Raw genomic sequence first — 22,453 nt, 5'->3', positions numbered from 1 at the left:
CCAATCAGCTCTAGCGGCGGCTCGAGGTTGGGGGCGGGCCCAGCCCGGCGGTAGCGGATTGGTGGCAGCCGAGGTCAGTCCCTGCCCGCTGACCCCCGGAGCGAGCCGAGGGGGGCGGCTCGGTGCAAAGTGTCCCCACACGGCTCGGCCCCCTCCCGCTGCCGGCCCTGCCGCTCCCCCCGCCCCGCCGCCGCCGACAGCGCGGGGGGCGGCTGCGCACGGGAGCGCGCCGGGCCCCCCCCACGTCCCGTCCCGCCCCCAGCCGGCGGCAGACAGGTAACGGCGGCGGGCGGTTGAGCCCTCTCTGCCCCTAGACTCCCTCATGGGGCGGGGAGCGGGGGGGGCGAGGCGCGACCCCCTGGCCCGCTGCGGGGCCTCCTCTCGCCGCTGCCGGACAGCCCCTCCGGCAGGGCTCGCTGCCGGCCTGCTCCGCCCCGCTCCCCCTCAGCGGCTGCTGAGGGGGTTCCTACCGTCCCCTTCTTGGGAGGGGTGCTCAGCTCCCAGCCCCGGGCCCCGTGGGGTAGGCAGGCAGACGGCCTCCGGGCCGCCGGGCCCGCGGTCGCGCTCCCGGGTCTGCCTGCCGAGCGGGGCTCCCCGGGCGATGAGGGCGGAGGGGAGCCTCGGGCCCCTCGGAGCGCGTCCCCCGGTTTCCCGACGGCGCCGTGTGTCGCCTTCCCCGTCGCTGGGCCTTGGAACTGTGCGCCGGGGCTTGGCCGGCTTTTTGTGTGTGTGTATGTGTGTGCGCCTGACGGTTCCTGAAGCGTGAACTCCTGCAAGGGAGTGATTTTAATTTCCCAGCAGCTCTGCTTTCTGGGTTACTTCCTGTCCCATTCTTCAGTACTTATCTTTTACTTCAGTCCCTGGAGGAGCTGGCCTGTCAGGGTAGCGGTTCTGCCATTATTGCCCCTCCAACTCTTTCCTATCCCGAGAGAGTGCCCTTCTTTTCGAGTTGAGATCCCGATTTAGGTAAATAACGCTTTCCTTCCTAATTTTTATAGGCTTTTCCTATTTCTACCTGCTATTGCCTTGATATTAACCATTTTTGTTCTCTTTTATATCCATGTGTGGCAGAGTTCTACTTTTATTTTTTAGGTTTAAGCTGCCTTGAAGGAGAATTAAAAATTGTGGCTCCAAAGTAAGACAGAAGAAAGAAAACAGCAGTCAGAAAACTCCCAGAAAGGTGATAATCTAGAGTCTCAAATCATCCTAGATACATGGTTTGTCTCTTACTGGGGTCTTTCGTGGTTTTGATGGATTTGAATAGGTGGCAGTGGAGTCTTTGTTCTCATAAAGTCTCCTTGCTGTGGAGCTTTAAAAGTTTGAAAGCTCTGAAGCCTATTTGAAGTGGGGTTCCTCTTTCTTCTTGTAACACTTTGCCCTTTTCTAAATGTAATCTGCAAACATTGTTTTGATTATGAATTGCTACGTAATGGGTTGGGGTTGGGTTTTTTGTCTCCTCCTCTTGGTAATGTCACTTAAAATTACTTTATTCAGGGTAGATGGAATGGCTTTTTCTCAAAGCCGCCTCCCAAGTTTAGAGGTGCAGCACTGGGTTTGTTCCTGCTCAGATCCCAGAGTCTTTGCAGGAGTAGGTCATGGTAATTGCATTATGTTGGTTTAGTCATACCTAACTTTTGCGTGGGTCAGGCTTTTTGTGTTGTAACGGAGCTGCAGAAATTGAGATTCATTTAATTGGATGGTGTTTGTTTACAAGCACTTACTTTTTGGGTTGAGATCATAGAAGGAGATAGTGCTGCTAGGTGCTTAAGGGAAAATATGAAAGGAGTCATCAAAAACTGAATCTGCTGGTAGGAGGAAGGTTTGGTTTCAGAGGGAGAGCAGTTTGTAGGGAGAATTGCTTGTTTTACACGGTAGGATGAGGAGATGGGTTCTAGAAAGAGCGAGAGTGGGGGGTGAATGATGTCAGCCAGCCTTTTTCTGCATCCTTCTGTTGGTGTGCTCCAAATAATGGAGTTTCTGCGTGTCCTTTTAATGCAGAGTGTCTTGAATCTCTTCTTTTTCAAATGTAGATGAGTTTATTTTGGCAACTACATCCTCTATGTAGGTCTTTCTGTCCTTGGTCATGTTTCAGGGGTGTCATTGGCTGTACCAGCATGTTTTTCATTGTCAGCAAGAAATTGAGTTTTAGCATTAGCTGCTGGTGAAAGAGCGAGACCTGTTGCAAACGATCTTGATCATGGATGGATCATTTCTCTAATAGGGATGTCGTCAGCATATGATCAAAAGTAGCTGCTGCACATGGGGGATTAAACAGAAGATCTTCCCTTAACACAAGTACAACAAATCCTGAGGTGCATTTTGAAAGTACAAGGACGAAATGCTATCTTGTCTTGATAGCGTACCACAAAGCCATGAGTAATGCTGGGCTGTGTGGCTGTGCCCCGTGTGATTGCAGGCAGGGTTTTTATGCTAATGGGTGAGACAGATGTGTGTTAGTGCAACTTACCAGTGCAGTTGTGGCACACGTGGTCCACCCAAAATTGGTTTATTAGAACACCCTCTTTATAACCCATCTGGTGTGTCTAATGTCAGGTCTTGCATTAATGTAGCTACTCCAACAGGACACCGCTTGGTGCCAGTAAGTTGTGAGATCTTTGGGATTTATTCACGGAGGGAAACCCAAATTTTCATTTGGCTTGTGAAGCTCCTTCTTCATGTGACATGCCAGTGCAGCAAGGTTTCATTCAGGTGCAGAGACTGCGACTGAGGTAGCTGCAATCTGGGAATTAGCTTCTGGCAGAAATTTGCATGTGGTCAAAACAAGGAATGGAGAGAAATGATACACTGTAGTCCTGCTCTCCATCTCTAGAAGAAATGCAGCATATTTCCAGCCCCTTAGATAAAGTTGCACATCCCTTTTGGTTTTTGTTTTGTTTTAATTCTCTTCAGGCTATATAGTCATTTTGGTTTTGTTTTGCCTTATTGTGAATTCTGAACCCATAAAGGAAATGTGCTGTCTGAGAAGCCGTCTCCCATTGTTCCAGCATTTGCTTACAGAATGATGCTATCGTGGTGGAAGGCTTGCTTTATCCACTGAAGTCATCCGACACATTTTGCCCTCTTGAGTTCCTTCAGGCTCTGTTAAAAAGAAATACAGAGCAAATACAAGTGTGACAGAGATGCCTGACTGTAATAAACTCTATGGGCAATACTCGTTTTGCTCATCAGCTTTCCCGTGAGCGTTAGGGCTGAAGTGACTGCTTTAATGTGGTTTGAGCTAGCCATTGCTTTCTGCTTCTTTCATCCCATGAAATATTGGTGTTTGGATTCTTTAATGATAGCAAGTCATGCTAAAATGCATAAATACTGTACATTAACACTTCCTATGAGTTGCTGACTTGCAAGGCTAAGCTTTCATCTGACTTTTGCCATTTAAAAGTCTGTTACAGCGCCACTGTTAGAGGAGAGAGTTTGTACTTTATGCTTGGTACAAGAGGATTTCCAAGCATGCTGCAGAGCACAAGCTCCCTGCAGCTCATCAGCACGCATCTTGAGGGAGGAGAGTTGTGGCTTTCTCCGCACAACAAGACGCAGAAGGCCTTGCTCTAACACAACAGTTGAGGCCTTTGATTTGGAAAGACTTGAAGTAATTTCTTCTGGTGTCTACTTGTATCCTCTGGGCCTGCAGTGTCTTCTGGGCAGCTGAGCTCTGCTTGTGATTGCCAGTGTACAGGAGAGAATTCTGAGGATGGTTAACAGCTGGTGCATTACCAGTGCTCTCTGAAGGTGGAGGTCTCTTGCTCTGCAGTTTGTAGGCCTGAAGGTACTTTGGCTATATGGTTCCACTAATTCTCTATCAGGCCCAAAATCAGACCTCAAAACCTCTCTGTGAAGTGGGTAATAGTTGGTAAAATGATACCTGTCTACTTCAGTTCCAGCCACCTGCAGAATGTGACAACACAACAGCTGCTTATTACTGCATAACACAGCCAGCATCCTGCAGAGCTGGGAACACCTCAAGTTGGTGGAGGACTTTTAACTCGTTTAGCTATTTTAAATGTATGTCCGAGCTACAAGATGGCCTTACAGAAGCTCTGATGAGAAGTGTGTAACTTCTAATGACCGCTTAGGAGGACCAAAGACCTCTTTCATTTGAAGTAGCAGCTCCTCTGTGATGTTTTTAATTTGTGCACTGTTAACTCATTGCATCCAGCAACTCGCTTGTGTTGCTTGGTGATTCTCATCTCAGCCACTTGGATACCACCCTTGATGTCTGTCTGGGATGGAGCATAGAACATCTAGCAGAAAATAGCTTTAGGATTGTAAGGCTGTGTGACATGTTAATATTTCACATGTTATGTGAAAACTCTGTGGCAGGAGAATACAAATAACATGATCACTTGCCTTACTCTCCTGTCTGAAGAGCTCCTGAAAGGGGGAACGGGGTGGCCTACAAGATGATAGTTGCATTTAGTTTCTTTGTCAAACAGATACTGACCATTTTAAAATTTCATCTGAGTGGGAACACATTTAGCTTGTTTGAGTCCTGAAATGGGTGGGAGAAGTGTGTTGGGGGAACAAGGAATGCAGATGTGATTAGCCTTGTTTCACAAGGCTGCCTTTTTATTATTATTATTTAAATTGCTTGGAATACTTCAATCACAGGCAACTAGGATCTACACTGATTAGATCTGTGCTAGGTATTAAATGTCACGTGTAAGGGTGCACTTGTATAGAGTTAGGCTAACATCAGTAAAATTGTAGTCCTTGTTCTGCTCTTGGATGTGTAATCTTAGGGCTTAGAAATCAAGTCTATCTCCTAGGCCACCTGAATGAGCAAGGTACTGCAGTAGAAGGTCTTGCTTTTAGTACCAACCTTGAACTTGCTTTAAAGTAAACGTGTGTCACCATTAATTTTCCCCATGGTGTCTGCAGTGACTGTAACAAAGTGACACATTGATGTAGAAAAGTCTAAGATGGCTCTGACAGCATGAGACGTTATCAATAGATAATGAAGATGTTTGTCTTGATCTAGTGTGCAACTTTTACTACCATTATTAGTATTTTAAGCAAACCTTAAGTCATTGAGTGATTTACTTTCACTAAATATGACTTCTTTTTATTAAAGTTGCAGCTCTTACTCTTGCCATATGCAGCTAATTTTCCTTTGGGGGGGAAAAAGCTTGTTACTTTTTTAGTGGAGCAATCTGTTACCTTGTCTGTAGTCTGTGAAGTCAGTGCAATTCTAATTTGCATCAGCTAATAAAAAATGTGTGGGTTTTACAGTGAAAGTCATGCAGTTTTATTTTTTTTTTGTAAAAAAGGTGAACCAACGACTGATCATCTGTGCAAAAAAACAAGGCCAGAAATGTGATCAAATTAGGTCATGGCAGTGCAGCTTTGTGCAGGGCTGTGAGCATATCTGCAGACCTTGTATGTTTTATCTTGGGAAGCAAAGCTCTTGGAAGATGTGCATAAGAGGGATGAAGAGAGCTTTTTTCATCCCCCTCTTCTGAGCTACTGTGGGAAAAGCAAGATTTTTCTGTTGCATGAAGTGACAGGAACTGTAACTTAAGCTAAAAGCTGCTTTGGTGCAACTAGTTTGTAGAAGAAACAAGTCAGTTGGTTTTGTGTGATGTGGGAACAGTGTGGCCAGCAGCAGCAGGGAAGTCCTTCTGCCCCTGTGCTCAGCACTGGTTAGGCCACACCTTGAGTCTTGTGTCCAGTTCTGGGCCCCTCAGTTTAGGAAAGATGTTGACTTGCTCAAACCTGTCCAGAGAAAAGCAGCAAAGCTGGGGAGGGGTCTGGAGCACAGCCCTGTGAGGAGAGGCTGAGGGAGCTGGGGTTGCTTAGCCTGGAGAAGAGGAGGCTCAGGGGAGGCCTCATTGCTGTCTGCAACTACCTGAAGGGAGGTTGTAGCCAGGTGGGGGTTGGCCTCTTCTCCCAGGCAACAAAACAGGAGGACACAGTCTCAAGCTGCACCAGTGGAGGTTTAGGCTGCATGTTAGGAAGAAATTCTTCACAGAGACATTGGCCATTGGGATGTGCTGCCCAGGGAGGTGGTGGAGTCACCATCACTGGAGCTGTTTAAGAGGAAACTGGATGAGGCACTTGGTGCCATGGTTTAGTTGATCAGATGGTGTTGGGTGATGGGTTGGACTTGATAATCTCAAAGGTCTTTTCCAACCTGGTTTATTCTGTATTTTCCTGTACACTGGAGTAATTAATGCTGTTACTGGTTATTCTATTATTGCAGCATTCATAGATGGTGAGGGGTTCTGTCACAAGAAGATTGCAGCCAAAGGGAAGCAAAGATCAGACAGGTGTTTAAAGAATTAGTGAAATTATATTGATGAATGTGGGCTCTCAACAGTGCTGTGAGAAGTGGTCAAATGTCAGGACTGATCCTGTGAACTGCAGGTGACTAGGAAGGAGGATAAGATGGGCCAGTCTGAAGCAGGAGACTAGTTAGGGATTGTAACTGCTCTTTGATACTAGAAGGATAGTTTTTATCTATGTAGAGGAGGGTGAAGGTTTTTGGGGTGGTGGTATTGCTCACGTGTGATGGTTCATGAAAGGTAGTGTGCATTAGCCTGAGCTGTCATGTGAGGTAGAGCCAGCTCTTTGGCATTACTAGAGGTCCATTTGAAGGACAGAGAAGTCAATGCTCTGTGTTGTTAGGTTCTGTCCTTTAGGTAGGAAAACATAAAAAATGCCCAAGAGAGTGGTCTGGGAGGAACTAATAGATCCTGAAGTTTTTTCCTGGCATCTGACTCCCACAGGGACAAGTTGAGCAATCAGGCAGAAATACCTGCTGTAACTTTTGCATCCATTCTTGTTCCATGGCAGGAGCAGATGAATGTGATCTTTAGAGAAGAGCTTAGACCACTTCTTCAGGGTGTACTCCAGAGAAGAAGCACATGTCTTCTTTCTCTTGTCTTCCATAAAATATTCTCTGTAGCCTTTTCCTCAGGTGGCAGGATCAAACTCTCCCCATCCCAGCATCTGGAGGACTGCGATACAATGAAAGAAAACTCAGCTTCTGGGCCTTTTCTGGCATAACTGCATTAAAGTGTGGAGTTTTAACACAGGTATAAAGCAGAAGTAAACAAACCTCTCGCTTCTACTCTTTGCAACTAATAAGAATTTTTTTAAATGTTTCTTTAAGGGGTAGCAGGTTGTTTGACACACATGGGCACCCAAGATTATGAATGGTGAAGACAATGAAGAGTGGGACATCTGTCAAAGAGTAACAACCCCTTACAAGGTAATTCAGGAATGCATTGAATCTATCCTGCTGTACTTGCTAAATCCATTAAGTAGTTGTTGTCCTCTGTTTTCATGGCACTGCAGTCACTGTAACCAAGAGTATATAGGTACATTTTTGCCCCCCTGCTTCATTTAATTTTTCCACTTGCATGGAGAAAACCAGCATGTGGCAGTCCAAGAGCATACTGTGTTCTGAATGAGATTGATTACAGTTGCAAAACATTAAATATTAAATGCCAAATGGCTAATGACTTCCAGTAGTCCTCCTTTCTTTCTCCAAAGATTGATGCTGCAAGTGAGGATTTGCATGGAGGAATTGTAATGATCTGTGGAGGAGAAGTGCAAATGTTTTCAGAGCTGGTGTGTACCTAGAACTCTCCTGAAACCTTTAAGGCTACTGTTAAGTATTCCTGTGTTTTGAATTTCATTGCCTGCCATGAGGTGAGATAGCAGAGTAGGTATTTACAGAAAGTGTGCAAGTGATGAGAGGAGCTGCTTGTGCCTGACTTCATCTTTTGCTTTGTATGCTTTAGTACTTATGTACTTTAGTACTAGCTAATTTGAATAAGCTCTGCTAGTCACATGCAACATATGGGGCCAGTGCCAGCGTTTTATAATGCTGCATTACAAATATACCCACCAGCTGAGAAGTGTGAGCTAAAGAGCTTTGCTTTTTCTTAACCAACTGTCTTCATAGATAGTTGCAAGGCGGATGCTGCTGGCCCCTTAAATGACAAATCCCATTTTGCTTCATGTCTCTAGTCATCCTATCTCTTTCTGTAGCATTTTGAGCAAGTAATTTGAGCTTAATTTTGAGGCTCACATGAGATCTTACAAGTACTAGGCCCTTACAAGAAGGAGCTGTAAAAGTGGCAGTAGAAAGTTTGTTTTTACTAACTTTTTATCAGATATTCATGGGTCTGGAAGAGAAATTTTCGTACTTTGATTTTAAGGGTCATCTTCTGACTCATTATCAGATTTTTACTATCAGTTTTTACCTGTAAATAAAAAAAAAAAAATCTTAGAATCACAAAATTGTCAGGGTTGGAAGGGACCTCAAGGATCATCCAGTTCCAACCTCCCTGCCATGGGCAGGGACACCTCACACCACAGCAAGTTGCTCACAGCCACCTCCAGCCTGTCCCCCCAGTCCTATCACTCCCTGACACATTAAAAAGTTCCTCCCCAGCTTTCCTGTAGCCCCCTTCAGATACTGGAAGGCCACAAGAAGGTCTCTTCTGAGCCTTCTCTTGTAGTTGGAATTCCATTAGTAGTGGTCTGATCCAGAATGAAGTTGAGCTTACTGTCTTGTAGGTGAGCATGTTCTGAAGTGCTAATTGGAGTTTAGAAAAGAGCTTAGCAAAAGCTTATTAGAGTCAAGAGAAACACTTCCACTGTCACCAGGTTAACCAAGTTTGCTTTCTGGAATATGCTGCAAAAGCTGAGCTATTGAGTTAGCACTTGCAGTGTGTAAAGCCCCTTTTCTTCCACTGTCAGATACTGGAGTTCATACCATAAACCAAAACAAAGCCAGTACCTGAGCCATTTATAATCTATTGAGTCTCCTTCCATAACCCCTTGCTGAAGTAGTGATTGTTGCCATACATGGTAAGTTGCAGCATTTATAAATGTCAAAGATGGGCATTTGCTGTGTGTAATTTCCATATTTGTAATGTAAGGAGGGTCACAGTAGCAACCTGTTAATTATGAGTTTATATCTCTCCTAGAAGCAGATAAATAACTTCTTTGCAGTGGGCACAACTAGGTTATAGGAGACTGAATAGACAGTTGTGCCTTTATCTGGAAAGGTAGCAGCGATTGATGTTTTCACTTTCCTCTTGTCTGTGTGCATATCTGGATCCCAGGAAAACAAGTGCCCAGTGGGATATGGGGAGTTGATTGCAATGGCTTCTGAATGACCTATGTATCATGGCGATCTGGAAATCCTTAGGACATTTACATAAAGGAAGGTTTAGGGCACGCTGTGGGCTGACAGCCTAACAAAAGTCTTTAAAGTTTGGCTTAAAATTCATCTTCACCTGTGAAACATTTTGGTTTATTTTACCTTTATTACCTCTGCAGGAGTTTCAATGCATTTTGCTTTCTCCATTTATCATCTTCTTCTGTGTTAATATCCACTGCAATCATTTTTTACTCTTCTGAAACTCTGATTGCTCTGCATTACCTTCTCATACCCCCCTCCCTTTATCCCCTTTCATTCCATTCTGTTCTAGGAATACATGTTAATGGGGTATGACGCCCAATGTATGTGGAAGGGCTGACACTTTACAGACAGTTCTGTGTTTTAGATACATTGCCTTTTGCTCCAGCATTGATACAGTATCTCAAGGTAATTCTAAAGTGAAATGTTCTGATGGCCTTCCCGTGGTGCTTGGGGCCGGGCTATACTAACTGCACTTAGGTCTTTTAAGGTCTCATCATTTTTGTGTCTGATTTTTGGAATACAGAGGTTCTTTGCAGTCTTTATGTACTAATAAAGTTGTTCACAAGCTACATTAATTACAAAAAAAAAAAAAAGAACAAGTAAAATTAAAATGGAAGTTTTCAGTTTGAACCCTGGTAGTATAATGAGCACGTGCAGGAGGTCACTGGAATAGGTTTTATTAGTAAGATGAAAATCTTCTCACTGAGAAAAGCCAATAAAATTACAGAATATCAGCTGGTTGCTGTAGCAATGCAGTGCTGTCCCGTGTAACAGTCTGATCATCTCCCTAGCCATTATCTCTGAGGTTAGTGCTACTAGCTGTGGTGTGATTTGTAAATGAATGCTGGGGTCCGGAGAGTTTTTGTTTGGCATATTGCTCAGGGGCTGCTGTTCAGTCAGGGGCTGCTGTTCAGTCAGGGGCTGCTGTTCAGTCAGGGGCTGCTGTTCAGTCAGGGGCTGCTGTTCAGTCAGGGGCTGCTGTTCAGTCAGGGGCTGCTGCTGGATGCTGTAATTTCTGAAGAAAATGTTTGCTCTGTATAATGTACAAGCATCCCTTGCTTTGCCATTGGGTGGTGTGAGCCATGCACTACGATTTTGTGAGCAGGGGCGAGATTGATTGTTCTCCTCTGTATAGGATGACTTTGCTCTGCCTGCAGAGAGTGGATCTTGCACTGCTTTTCATTAGTACTGTGGTGGGGTTTTTAAAATACCTCTTTCCTGGTCTCAATCTTAATTTATTCATGCTTTCTATTGATTCAAGGTGACCACTGTGACCTCATGAGGCTTCTGTGAAGGCCAGATTCAGCTAGGATGTTACACCACCACTGCCGAAGGAACCCTGAGCTACAGGAAGAGTTGCAGATCCAGGCTGCTGTCGCTGCTGGCGATGTTCACACCGTGCGCAAGATGCTGGAGCAAGGGTATTCTCCGAACGGTCGGGATGCCAACGGCTGGACCTTGCTTCACTTCTCTGCAGCCAGAGGGAAGGAGAGATGTGTCCGGGTTTTTCTTGAACATGGAGGTGAGTTGCCCAGAGGGGAGAAATCCTGATAGCTACCTCACAGCTGGAAAACTGCCCCAGCCTTCACCTCGTTCCGGGGCAGGAGGGGACACCTCCAGTCAACAAGCTGCAGGAGCAGCTACAGCTTGGTAATGAAAAGGCCAGGGGCCAGATCCCCATGGCAGGCCTTGCCAGCGCTAGTTACTTATCAGACTACTTCTGATTATTAGTGTGCTGCTTTATTTTTCTCTCTCTGGAGTGGAGCTTCATCTGTTTCCTTCTGCTGTGTACTCACTCTGTCAGTGAGGTGATAGATTAGCCTCATGCCTCATACTGGACTCCTTATCATTCCTTTTGTTTTTGTTCAGGAATTGCCTAGAAATTGTTCAAAGGATGAATAAGCATTATAAAAATAGGGCAGGAGGGCTCATTATAAAATTAAATGCACTCACAGCACTCACTAAAGGCTTTTCTTCTCTGTTAGGTGGTATTATTAGAGGAAGGCAGGTCCTTGAGTTGAAATCCTGAGGAAGAGTGTTTCAGAATTCTCAAGCAGGTTGACCAGTTGCATTAAAAGCTTAAGTTTCCATGTAGGCTTTAACAGGGCCTGCTAAACTTCATGCAAACTCCTCTTTGTGGAAGGACTTCAGGAGTGTCAGCTAGTCTGCTGGAGTTTGCACCTCCAGGCATCCATCCCTAGTGAAACTTGATTTCAAGAACTGATGGTGTTTTGGTGGTTTTAAGTGATGCACTCACTTGGGTGATAATTATTACTCCTCAAATGGTACAGCAAAAAAAATTATGATTGTATCTTCTTTCAAGACCACCTAAAGTTACAAAATCAATGGTCTTAATTTTTGTATGTGGTACTGGAGAGGAAAAGTAATGAGTAGATGTTCTGTACATTCTGATCAGTGCTCTTCAGAACAGCACTCTCTATTTTAGTACTGTTCTTCTCAAATCAGTTCTGCACTAAGGTGTTTTCAAACTCAAGGAAACTGAAATTATCTTTCTGATGCTTTCTGTATCTTGAGGCCATATGGCCCCCTTATGTGTGTCACAGTATTGTCAGATCTATGGATCAACCTTAAAATTGGATGGTATTAAGTGGCTGTGGTATTTGCACCATCAGTGAAATGTTCCTTAAGAGCAGTAGTGAAAAACAGCCCAAACAGCTGGACCTTGTTGAGGTACCTACTACAGATTCTACCCATGTCATATTGGCACACACCATGACCTTACTGAGAGGGAGGGAAAGCTGCTAAATTGCACTAATAATGAGCTTTTAAATTCTACTTTTAAAATGGAATACAGCCTTCAGGCTGATAATTCAAAGGTTTTAAGCAACAACTCTTGACATAAGTTGGATTTAAGTCTGTAAATTTGAAGGTGACCTCAAAAACAAAAACCCACCCTCACACCCACCCTTCTGTATTCCTGTGTATTTTTGTTATCTGGGTTTTGATATCAAATAGCTGCCGATGCAAAGTTTTGATCATATTTTTGTTGGTGCTCTTTCCTGTATGAAGTGCCAGCTGCATCTGATGCCTCGTGAAAACTGTCTGTAATGAAACACCCCAGCTCTGGGAGCAGTGTAGCATTTAATCACTGGGACTAAAAAGTTGAGTAACAAATAGTGTGAGGATTAGTCATCTACAACAGCTTTCCTGTAGCCCAGTGGTGCTGCAGAAAACTGGCACTGTTTGTGCCTTGCCTTGTTTTCCCTCAAAATGGAGGCATAAAAGATAATGAGTATTTAAAACATAATGTCACAAATGAGCTATTAAGATCCAGAGGGACCTTGGCAGGCTGGAGAGGTGGGCACAAGCCAACCTCATGAAGTTCAATAAGAGCAAGTGCAGGGTCCTGCAGCTGGGTCGAGGCAATCCCAGGCACAAATACAGGCTGGGCAGTGACTGGCTGGAAAGTAGCCCTGAGGAGAGAGCCTTGGGGGTGCTGGTGGACAAAAAGCTCAACATGAGCTCTCAGTGTGCACTTGCAGCCCACAAAGCCAATCAGATCCTGGGCTGCATCAGGAGAAGTGTGGCTAGCAGGTCGAGGGAGGTGATCCTCCCCCTCTACTCAGCCCTGGGGAGACCCCACCTGGAGTACTGTGTCCAGTTCTGGAGCTCCTATGGCAAGAGGGATGTGGAGGTACTGGAAGGTGTCCAGAGAAGGGCCACAAGGATGAGCAGAGGGCTGGAGCTGCTCTGCTGTGAGGACAGACTGAAGGAGTTGGGGCTGTTCAGTCTGCAGAAGAGAAGGCTCCGAGGTGACCTCATTGTGGCCTTCCAGGATCTGAAGGGGGCTACAGGAAGGCTGGGGAAGGACTTCTCAGGATCTCAGGTAGTGACAGGACTAGGGGGAATGGAATGAAGCTGGAGGTGGGGAGATTCAGGCTGGATGTGAGGAGGAGGTTCTTCACCATGAGAGTGGTGAAACCCTGGAATGTGTTGTCCAGGGAGGTGGTTGGGGCCCCGTCCCTGGGGGTGTTTAAGAGCAGGCTGGATGAGGCTCTGGCCAGCCTGATCTAGTGTGGGGTGTCCCTGCCCATGGCAGGGGGGTTGGAACTAGAAGATCCTTGTGGTCCCTTCCAACCCTGAATGATACTATGATACTAAGTGGTGAATGAGCTGACTCTTAGAAAACCAACTGTAATCCTGCCTGCCTCATTAGCAAGAGGTTTGTGTTTACCTTTCTTCAGTCTCCACCTTTCTTCCTCTTGAAAGTGGATTGTTGTGATGTTGGTGCTTAATCCCTGGGGATCAAAATGATACTGGGGTGAAGGAAAAAGTAATTTTCTGGTGTGAATCTTGTGGTAAACAGAGTACTGAACTGATCATATATATTAGTAATAAAGAGGGGAGTGAAGAGTGGGCTGAGTCCTGGAGGAAAGAGGGAGTTAATGGGAAGGAAGGGGCTGGTAGGGGCTGATAGTTGTGGCTATCTGGAGGTACAGGTTAGCAGAACTGGAAGTGTTTTCATAGTACAGGCATGAGAAAACCACACTGGGCTGTTGCTGAGGGTAGAGTGCTGTGGCCTCACAGCTGAGATGCTGGAAGAGTACTGACATAGTCCTGCATGATAGCAGGATGGAAATGGAGTTTGGCTAATAGAGGCTGAGAAGGAGTCTGGTCGCTGACCTGGAAATAAAAGGAAGCTTCTTATGGGAGTCATGACCTGGCTGCCTCCTGCTTTTGCTTTTTTCTTCCCTTCCGTCATTGTTCAGCAGCAAAGAAAAGAGCTGCATTGTGCATGTAGATTGTCTGATTTGAGTGGAGGGTGTGGGACAGGAGGAAGCTTTTTATTATCTGCTGAGCAAGGAGAGAGAGAGAGAGAGATGGGGAAAATGCATGAAAAATCCAGCCCAGGCTAAAGGAAGAAGCCAGCAGAAATACCAAGGTAATAGGTCAGATAATAAATATTCTTCAGCAAGTGACAAAATGCAGAAAGTTGATCAGAATCATGGAGATCCTTAGTTTCCATGGAAAATAGTGAATTTTACTTTTTTTTACTGTATTTGTCTCATTTTAATGAAGTGAAGATTCTGTGAACTCGACTTGCTCATCCACAGAAATAATCAAGAGTCACAAAACTCAACAAGAAAGCAATACAAAAATAGGGAGTGTAGTTTTCAGTAATCTTGGATTTTTGCCTTTAGCCTTTGGTTTTTTCCTTTTAGTATATTACTTTTGTCAAAATGATTTGTGAGACAGACAGTCCAAGAGTGGACAAGAGCTGTGTTTCATTAACCCCTACTGTTAACGTTACAACAACTCTTGAAAGTGTGCTGTTAGCTGCCCCTTGGTGTTATCTTCTCAATACTAATTGAGCAGGGCAGTTTCTGCTTAATCTTAAAGTGAAGAAATTGTTCAATAAACTTCCTGGAAACTGAAGAATAACAGAAAGGAGGAGTCAGTTGTATTTCTTTTTAGTCTTGGCTGCAAGAGTATCTAATTTTTAGTAAGGTCATGCAAAGTCTGGGAGAAACCAGAGAACGCCAAATGCTCATCCCCTAAGCCAGCTGATAAAATGTTTGTGTTTGGACAGTCATCCTTTCCTGGAGGAATTCTGTATCAATGTTGGCCTAGAAAGTTCAAAACAAGCTGTATGTAGTTATGTTTTTAAACCTTTTAGTTAGAATTAAGCTCTAGATGGGAGAATTAAGCTTGAGATAATAGAAGTACTCTGTGAAGCCACAAACATTACTTTCTTGGCTTCCCAGATTAGACTGTGACAGAGTGATTTAATGAAGGGGTCACAAAAGAAGGGGAACTGCCCCACTGATCTGTACATTGAAACTCTAAAATATTAGACTCTTGTTTAAGAATCTTTCTATCCTCTAAATGACAGTATTGGAAAAGACTCTCATTAAGACCAGAGTTGAAATTACTGTCTTAGGTGCTTGACTTTTAACATTAAAATAATCTGATTGTGATTGTGTGGCAAATTTTTAGTCTCAAGTGAGCTTGATAGTGGTAATGTGGTACCCTTGATAAGCAGTCCAAAGTTGATGCCATTATGTCATGCCTCATATTTAAGAACGCTTGAAGTGACCAAATGCAGATGTTGTTTCTAGATTCTGCTCTCCCCAAATTAATGGAAAGCCTGAAAAGTAATTGTTTGGTAATCAGGATGGAGGCAAGATAAATAAATGCTTGCAAGTGCTGACTTCATCCTTTCCTCATTAAGTGTTTTCGTACCAGCTCCTTTTCTATCCCTTTGCAGATTCAAAGGTAAGATGATAATTACTTCAAATTAATTTCTACCTTGCTTGTGTTCCAGAGGGCAAGAGTTACTTTACAGCATGATGCCAGTACTGAAGCCTTTTAAAACCCGAATAAATAACTCTCCCCACAACCGATGTTTTTAAGGCACCATCAGCTTTGCAGCGTTTCAACTAACAGGAACCGAATGGGTGGAAATGGGGCGCATCATTAAGTTCAACTTCTGCTCGAAGCCCTTGTGAAGTTCAGAGGTTTTCCAGCAGATGGCAGCAAATCATTGACGGAATAGCAACAGGCGTCTTGGTCTCAGTAAAGCTGTTTCCTTAGTCAGGAGGGAGACGGCTACCCTTAGCCTACTACGAGCCCAGAATCGTAACGGCAGTGTTTTTATCATGAGGTTTGGCTACTGGGTTTACTTTCAGAAGGTTAGTTGTTTGTGTGGCTCACTTGCCTGACTCAGAGATTGGATTTTTGTTGAGACACTTATCCTACACAACATAGTGTTTTCTTGGTCCCCTTGAGTGGTCAAAAGCAATGAAATTTTGGGAGTAGGGAAAGCATGAAATGGTATTTAAAACAGCAGGGAAAGGACACCCTTATGTTGCAAGTAAATTGTTGGGTTTGGATTACAACACCTTGTATGAAAATGCCTTGATGTGCACATGCAAGAGTTGGGGCATAGCTGATTGAATTTGGAAATAGCACAGACTGAACAGGTGAGCAGCAGTAAGCTGCACCTCACTTCAGGGGTAGAAATCATTGACTTGCATGCCCTGTGCCATGTAGAAGGGAGAAGACACATGGATATTTTATCTTTTGGGGTTTTTTCAACTTGCTTTGTGGAAAATGGCCCAGGCTGCTACTGTCTCCTTTCTGTTACGTCCCATCTTTCTCTCTCATTCAGCCTCTCATGATGAATCATCCTGCATCTTAATTGGCATGCTTATGCTGCTCACATTATTTATCAGCAGTCAGGAGTTCATCTAGAATAGCCTGAGCAGTGTGTAGAAAGCAGCCCTCAGAGCAGCAGACATTGCTTTGAAATAGTATCTCTGTCTTTACTCACTTTGTGGGCTGTATTGATGCCTTGCTGTATTCTGGACATCATCATAGTGCAGGTTAGGCACCACCTGTTCAGTCACTGACTCCATTTTCTCTCCAACCTGTGTACGCTCCATCAATTACTTTAACTCAGGTTAGTGTAACTTGTCTGATTGCCGAGGCTTCTGCTTTTCACAGAAGAGTAGGAAGGTTTTCAGTACTAAGGCACTGAATTTTCCTTACTCTTTCTCTTGTTCTATCTTAGGCTCCTATTCTGTACCCTGGAGGCAGTTCTCACATTTATTTCTCTGTGTAGTCAGGCTGCATTAGTTTCTATGATGGATTTTTTTGTGTTTGTTTTCCACCCCTGAGTCTTCACTTTACATTTTTATAAACCTCCCCCCTCCCTTAAAGTTGCAGCTGTTTTCTGTGCTCTTTCTTGCCAGTCCTTTTATTTTGGCATGATGTCTGTCTGTGTGTTATCTGGATACGATCACAGGAGGTCCAGATCGGGGAGCTTGTTCCTGTTGTTTTGTGTTAGCACCTTTTGTGTGCTCTATGTTCAGACCAAACCAGATTGCAATTTATATTGTATTGTGAACGTCATTTAAAACAGGGCTGAACTTTGAGAGGCAAATTGGCATCTCTCACTTTTAAACCTGTGTGGTCACAATGTCCTGCTGGCCACTATGACCTTCCTTCTAAACACAGTATGTATAGATGAGGAAATAGAAAGAGTTCAGTGTGCCTGGATGCAAGGAGAGGGCTGTCAAGGTTATGCAAGATGGACAGGACACCCCTATGCTTGTTTGCTCTGCTCTGTGCACCGATGTTAGGCGATTAGAGGGCGGAAAACACCACGAGCAACTGTGAAGGGCAGAGCCCAGCAGTTGCTTTAGCAGCTATGCAGGAACGTTGAATACGTGTTAGCTTAAGGCTAGCATCTTGTGCAGATTTTATCTTTTTACCAGCTGGGAGGCTTAGGAAAGCACCTCAAACTTCCAGTCTGCAGTTTGGACCTTTGCACATCTGACAGGCAGCATCTGTGGATGGTGGGATGAGGAACCTCACAGCCTGGCTTCTGCCCTAGTTGAGGAATGGTAATGAGGCAGGCACCTTTCCTGCAGTAATTAATTTGGTACATGGGAATAGTCACTTGCTTAACAAGTTTGGGTGTCCTGAGGTAATTAAAGTAAGTAAATTGCTTAATTTTCAAATGGATCAATCAGCCTGAGTCTTTGTATTGTGTTGGGGAGGGGAAGTAAAATCTGTGTAACCACTTGTATACCGCACTAACGTTTTCCTTGACTCTTTCCATGAGTGGATGCTTACATTCTTGTAAAATCTGACATTTTTACAGAACTATAAATTCAGAACAGATTCATCATCTATAAAAGCAGACTTTATCAAGATAATCTGAAATAACATATATCCTACATGCTTTGGAAATCCTGCAGACCACAGAGAAACATTTTACCTAATACAGTATTACACCCTAAAAACAATACAGTGCTGCCAGACCACAAAACATCCGCAATTTGGGACAGCAGATGTTTCTACACATGCTTCTTTTTAAGACCAAGAAGCAACACAAGGGAAAATTAAAGTTGAACATTGAGAAAGAAATGCAATATCGTAGAGCTTGAAGGAAAACTGGATGGATGGAGAGATTTGGAGTAATTAGCCCAAGAGTGCTAGGAAGATGTGGAAAACTGTTTGTCAAATGGAAACATATGGATATGAAAGAAAGTATTTGTGTGTGTGTGTGTGTGTGTGAAACTCTTTCCTAAATATGATTTTACTTTTTTTCCCCCTTAAAAATAGCATGTTCATGAAAGCAAGAATTAGTTTGAAGTACAAAGTAAACCCTCTTGTGCTATGCATGAAAAGACTAACATTCAACCATTGGGTTTCTTTTTTTCTTCCTTTTTTTTTCCCCCCAGCACTGGATTACTGTAATGCCTTCTAATTATTGTTTAATTTTATCTTAACTTCAGCTGATCCCACAGTTAAGGACTTAATTGGAGGCTTCACTGCTCTGCATTATGCAGCCATGCACGGGCGAGCGAGGATTGCACGCTTGATGCTGGAGTCGGAGTACAGAAGTGACATTATTAATGCCAAAAGCAATGATGGTTGGACTCCCCTGCACGTAGCAGCCCACTACGGCAGGGACTCGTTTGTCAGGCTCCTGTTGGAGTTCAAGGCCGAGGTTGATCCGCTCAGTGATAAAGGTACTACCCCGCTTCAGCTGGCCATTATCCGGGAGAGGTCAAGCTGCGTGAAAATCCTGCTGGACCACAACGCCAACATCGACATTCAGAATGGGTTCCTGTTACGATACGCTGTGATCAAAAGCAATCACTCCTACTGCAGAATGTTCCTCCAGAGAGGGGCCGACACAAACTTGGGGCGCTTGGAAGATGGACAGACGCCCTTACACTTGTCTGCTCTCAGAGATGATGTGCTTTGTGCGCAGATGTTGTATAATTACGGAGCGGACACTAACACAAGGAACTATGAAGGACAGACCCCACTGGCTGTTTCGATAAGTATTTCTGGAAGTAGCCGACCCTGTCTGGATTTCTTACAAGAAGTGACAAGTATGTATGTAAGAGAACTTAATCACAGGACACAGTGTCCTCTAAAAGCCTTCTTTGAATTTAGCCCCAGGAAAAAAAAAAAACAGGAAAAAAAATTGCTGCTTCTCTGCCCCTTGATGCTATTTAAATGCAGTAGAAAATTTCTGGGAAGGTGAAGGGATTGTGATACTGGGAAACTTACTCAAGAAGGTGCTGATGCTCAGTATATTTCCTTTAAATAGCTTTGAGTATCTACAGGAAGCATTCATTTTAAAGTGAACTGTGAAATCTCATTAATAGCCTTAGCACGTTAGATGTTTGGGTTGTGGGGTTTGGTTTTGCTGTTTGGTTTGTTCAGTGTTTCTTTTTTTATCATCATACAAATACTCTGCAGTTGTTGGCTTTTTCATCTGGCACTACAGCTGGGGCAGAGAAGAGCTTTTTCTGCTTTGTTTTCTCCCACGTTCTCTCTCCCCTACACCAGACAAAATGGCTTAGTTCATTCCTGCAGCTTGAAGGGGTTTTCTGTGCTGTGTAGCTTTGATTTCATTTTGTTGATTCCTTTGAAATGTGAAAGATTTTTAACTAATCATGACTTCAGATGTTTTTAGAGAGTATTGCACTCCTAATATTCTGCTCACATTCAGTTATTGAGTTTTGGCATACTACAGCTACTGAAAGTTCCCCTCTCCCATTCAACATGGAATGCTATAATGTTTCATAATTATAGTACTGCCTAAAGCATTAAGGAATTGCTGATTAGCAGTTAGCAAGAAGTTGCTATTTCACACATGGATGAGGTATTTCATATATCTTTTTTTTCCCCTCCTGCAGTGCCCTTTGTTTTTTGCATACATCCTATGTGCTCTGCAAAGAGCCCAAACTTCAGTGTGGGCTGGGGGTGAATTAGCTGAGATCTGTTGTCTGTAGCTGACACAAGTAAGCATTCTGAATTTCAGTTTTGCCTTTATGACCTGTGGAGTTATCTTTGCTTTTATCTGAACTCCAAAGAGAAATTTGGGGAAGGTAGAAGTTGACAATAAGAAACACAAGCAACTGTGAGATTTTGATGTCATTTGTCTGCACCTTCTCATTCAAAGGCCTTTCTTGTTTCTTTTTGGGGAACTTCTCACCATAGAACAGCACCATTAGGGTTTTTAGTAAATGAGAAAATATCAAGACACAATCTTAGGACCTATTAGTAAGCTTAGACTGTTGCAGTGTTTCTCAGCGTCCGAAGACTTAATTCCGAAAGCTGAAGGCCAGTACCATAACTTACTTATTTTTGCAGGTTCCATACCTTAGGAGTTCGATGTTAACTGAAAATTAAACTGTGCTCCAAAAGCCTTAGCTCAATTTTGAGGCCAGTGTAATAGCATTGGAACTATCCCAGTTTTGTGCTGATGGAGAGAGAGCTGGGAAGGCAGGGAGGACTTGTACTGACAAAAACACTTCAGTTCTGTGCTTCTGAGCAAAATTATTACGAATGTGTTTACAAACAGCGATAAACAGGGGCTGCTGACCTGATTATAATTATCCAAACACTGTCTTCCACAGTTTTCATGAATAATCACTTTAATAAGATGGTGTGGGAGAGATGAAATGGATAAAGAGTGAGCTGGGATTTTGGTAGCAGTGTTCCCAATTAGATCAGACCGTGGTGAGATCTCACACTGTAGCACTTCAGGGAAAAAGCTCGTTTCTGACTCTCTTACAGTATGTATTTACTAGAAGAAAAATTTACAAAACTTCAAGAGACTTCATCTAGTGGATTTCTGCCTGAAACTATCTCTTGTGGTGGATGGATAGCAGTTTCTTGCTTGTAGGGAATTTTTCATCCTGCTCAATCACTATACCAAGTGCTTAATATAGAAGTTTGTAGCTCTCACTTTTCTATGTGCATCTGAAGTTTTAAAGAGTATATTTAATAGTAATCCAGGAATTAGTTTTGCCTTTTGCAGTAGAGTAACATTTTTAAGGTTTAAAGTTAATGTATATGAATTGTGAAGGTTACCAGACTGCTCTGTGTCTTGAAGTGCTTCATATAGATGGGATCATATTGAGCAGTTTGTGTGCAAGATAGAAATAACTAGATTTATTTAATTTTTTAATATACTCAGAGAATGTACAGCTTCAGTTCCTCTGCAAACACCATATGTGCATTTCTCTTTGTTTTGGTTGGTATTGTAATTGGTAATAATTGCAGCCTTCAGCCCGTGTCACAGGGTCTGGGAAATGGGCAAGAAATCAAACCCTCAGAAATACTCAGTATTGGCTCGAGAGTCTGCAAGCAGAGATTGGGGTTTGGATTTTGACCCTGAAGGCCTGATACTCTGCCTGGTTATAGGCAGAGGTTGATAATTCCAAGAGGAAGGAAGTTACTCTGTGTCTTGGTGTTTAAGTGCAAAGCTGGATGTTATGAACAACAAAGTTTTTCATCATGACTCCGCCATCGCTCGTCTTTTATTTTCCCTTCCTTTTACAGTACAAAAGAGTAAAGCCTCCCTGTGAGAAAAAATATTGAAAATTATTACATTAATCACCTTCCTGTTCCTTATCTGCATTGCACTGCAGTCCAAAAATATTTAATGGCAGTTGCCACAGTATTTGTGATTTGGTTTGGAGCGCTTCAGTTTTGTGGTGTATGAACCTGCTTCTCCAGGAGTCTCAGTGGGTTAAGCTTGGAATACAGGAAGGAAAAATTCCAATAGAGCTGCACATATGTAATAGAATTGCAGATGCAGATAGGCATTTTTTTATTTTTTGGTAGTGTAGAAGTCTGTAGAATTAATTTGTGCAACTACAGCCCTGGATGGAATGATTTATGTTGAAGCTGAAGTTAAATAGGATTTGAGTATACGAAAACAGTGTTGGAGGTAGGGAAATGCAAGTATTAGAAAAATACTGAAGGGGTTAGGTGAACATTAAGAGACTAGAAATTCAATGATGTTCTCAAAAAGTGGAACAAAAAAAGCTTAAACCCTTTCCCTTAGCTCTCCTTTAATGTAATCACTGCTTGGATAATGTAGCAGGCGGGAGAGTCCACGACTTGTCTGTGCGGAAGCAAATAGCGAAGTAAATGGATATGTCCGTGGCAGCGTAGTGTGGCATGTATGTTAGCAGCTATCAAAGAACTGATGTCAGATCTGGAACGAGATCTAAAGGGCAGCAAATGAATTAAACTACAAATATTTCATCTGCATTCCTTCTTTTTTCCTTTGGCTTTGACTAGAGAGTGTAACTTTGTGTTTAGATTTCTATAGCACTGCAAACCAGCAGCAGAACTGAAGTCCTGTTAAGGAAATCCCTATGCATTCTTTGCCTCTGTCCTTTCCTAGAGGAAAGTAAGTTTTCACTAGGATTTTTTTCTTTTTTTACTAGAAGAACATTTTTTAAAAGTCTCTGCACATAGTTTGAACTTCTACAA

General features: G+C 43.4%; 1 protein-coding gene across 5 annotated transcripts in view; it reads left to right on the top strand.

The window, feature by feature from the left end:
- Positions 1 to 86: 86 nt before the first annotated feature.
- The window catches only part of ASB7 (ankyrin repeat and SOCS box containing 7), a 33,399-nt gene continuing 11,032 nt past the window's right edge, over positions 87 to 22,453 (top strand). For 3 of the 5 annotated variants that reach the window (XR_010987942.1, XR_010987941.1, XM_068143311.1), the window contains exons 1-5: positions 88 to 276; positions 1,093 to 1,180; positions 7,130 to 7,228; positions 10,437 to 10,697; positions 18,442 to 19,047. Coding sequence is in view for 3 of the 5 variants with exons in the window: in XM_068143311.1 (XP_067999412.1) it covers positions 10,487 to 10,697; positions 18,442 to 19,047 (817 nt within the window). In the remaining 2 variants the exon portion in view is untranslated. Of the gene's footprint in view, positions 277 to 1,092; positions 1,181 to 7,129; positions 7,229 to 7,512; positions 7,591 to 10,436; positions 10,698 to 18,441; positions 19,702 to 22,453 lie in introns of those variants that run through there. The other 2 variants (XM_068143310.1, XM_068143309.1) reach the window with 2 other exon arrangements.

Source organism: Melanerpes formicivorus, unplaced genomic scaffold (assembly GCF_026170545.1).
Source record: "Melanerpes formicivorus ecotype bairdi unplaced genomic scaffold, bMelFor1.0.p_v2 SCAF_10, whole genome shotgun sequence".
Classification (NCBI taxonomy): Eukaryota; Metazoa; Chordata; class Aves; order Piciformes; family Picidae; genus Melanerpes; species Melanerpes formicivorus.
This window is presented reverse-complemented; position numbering and strand designations above follow the sequence as displayed.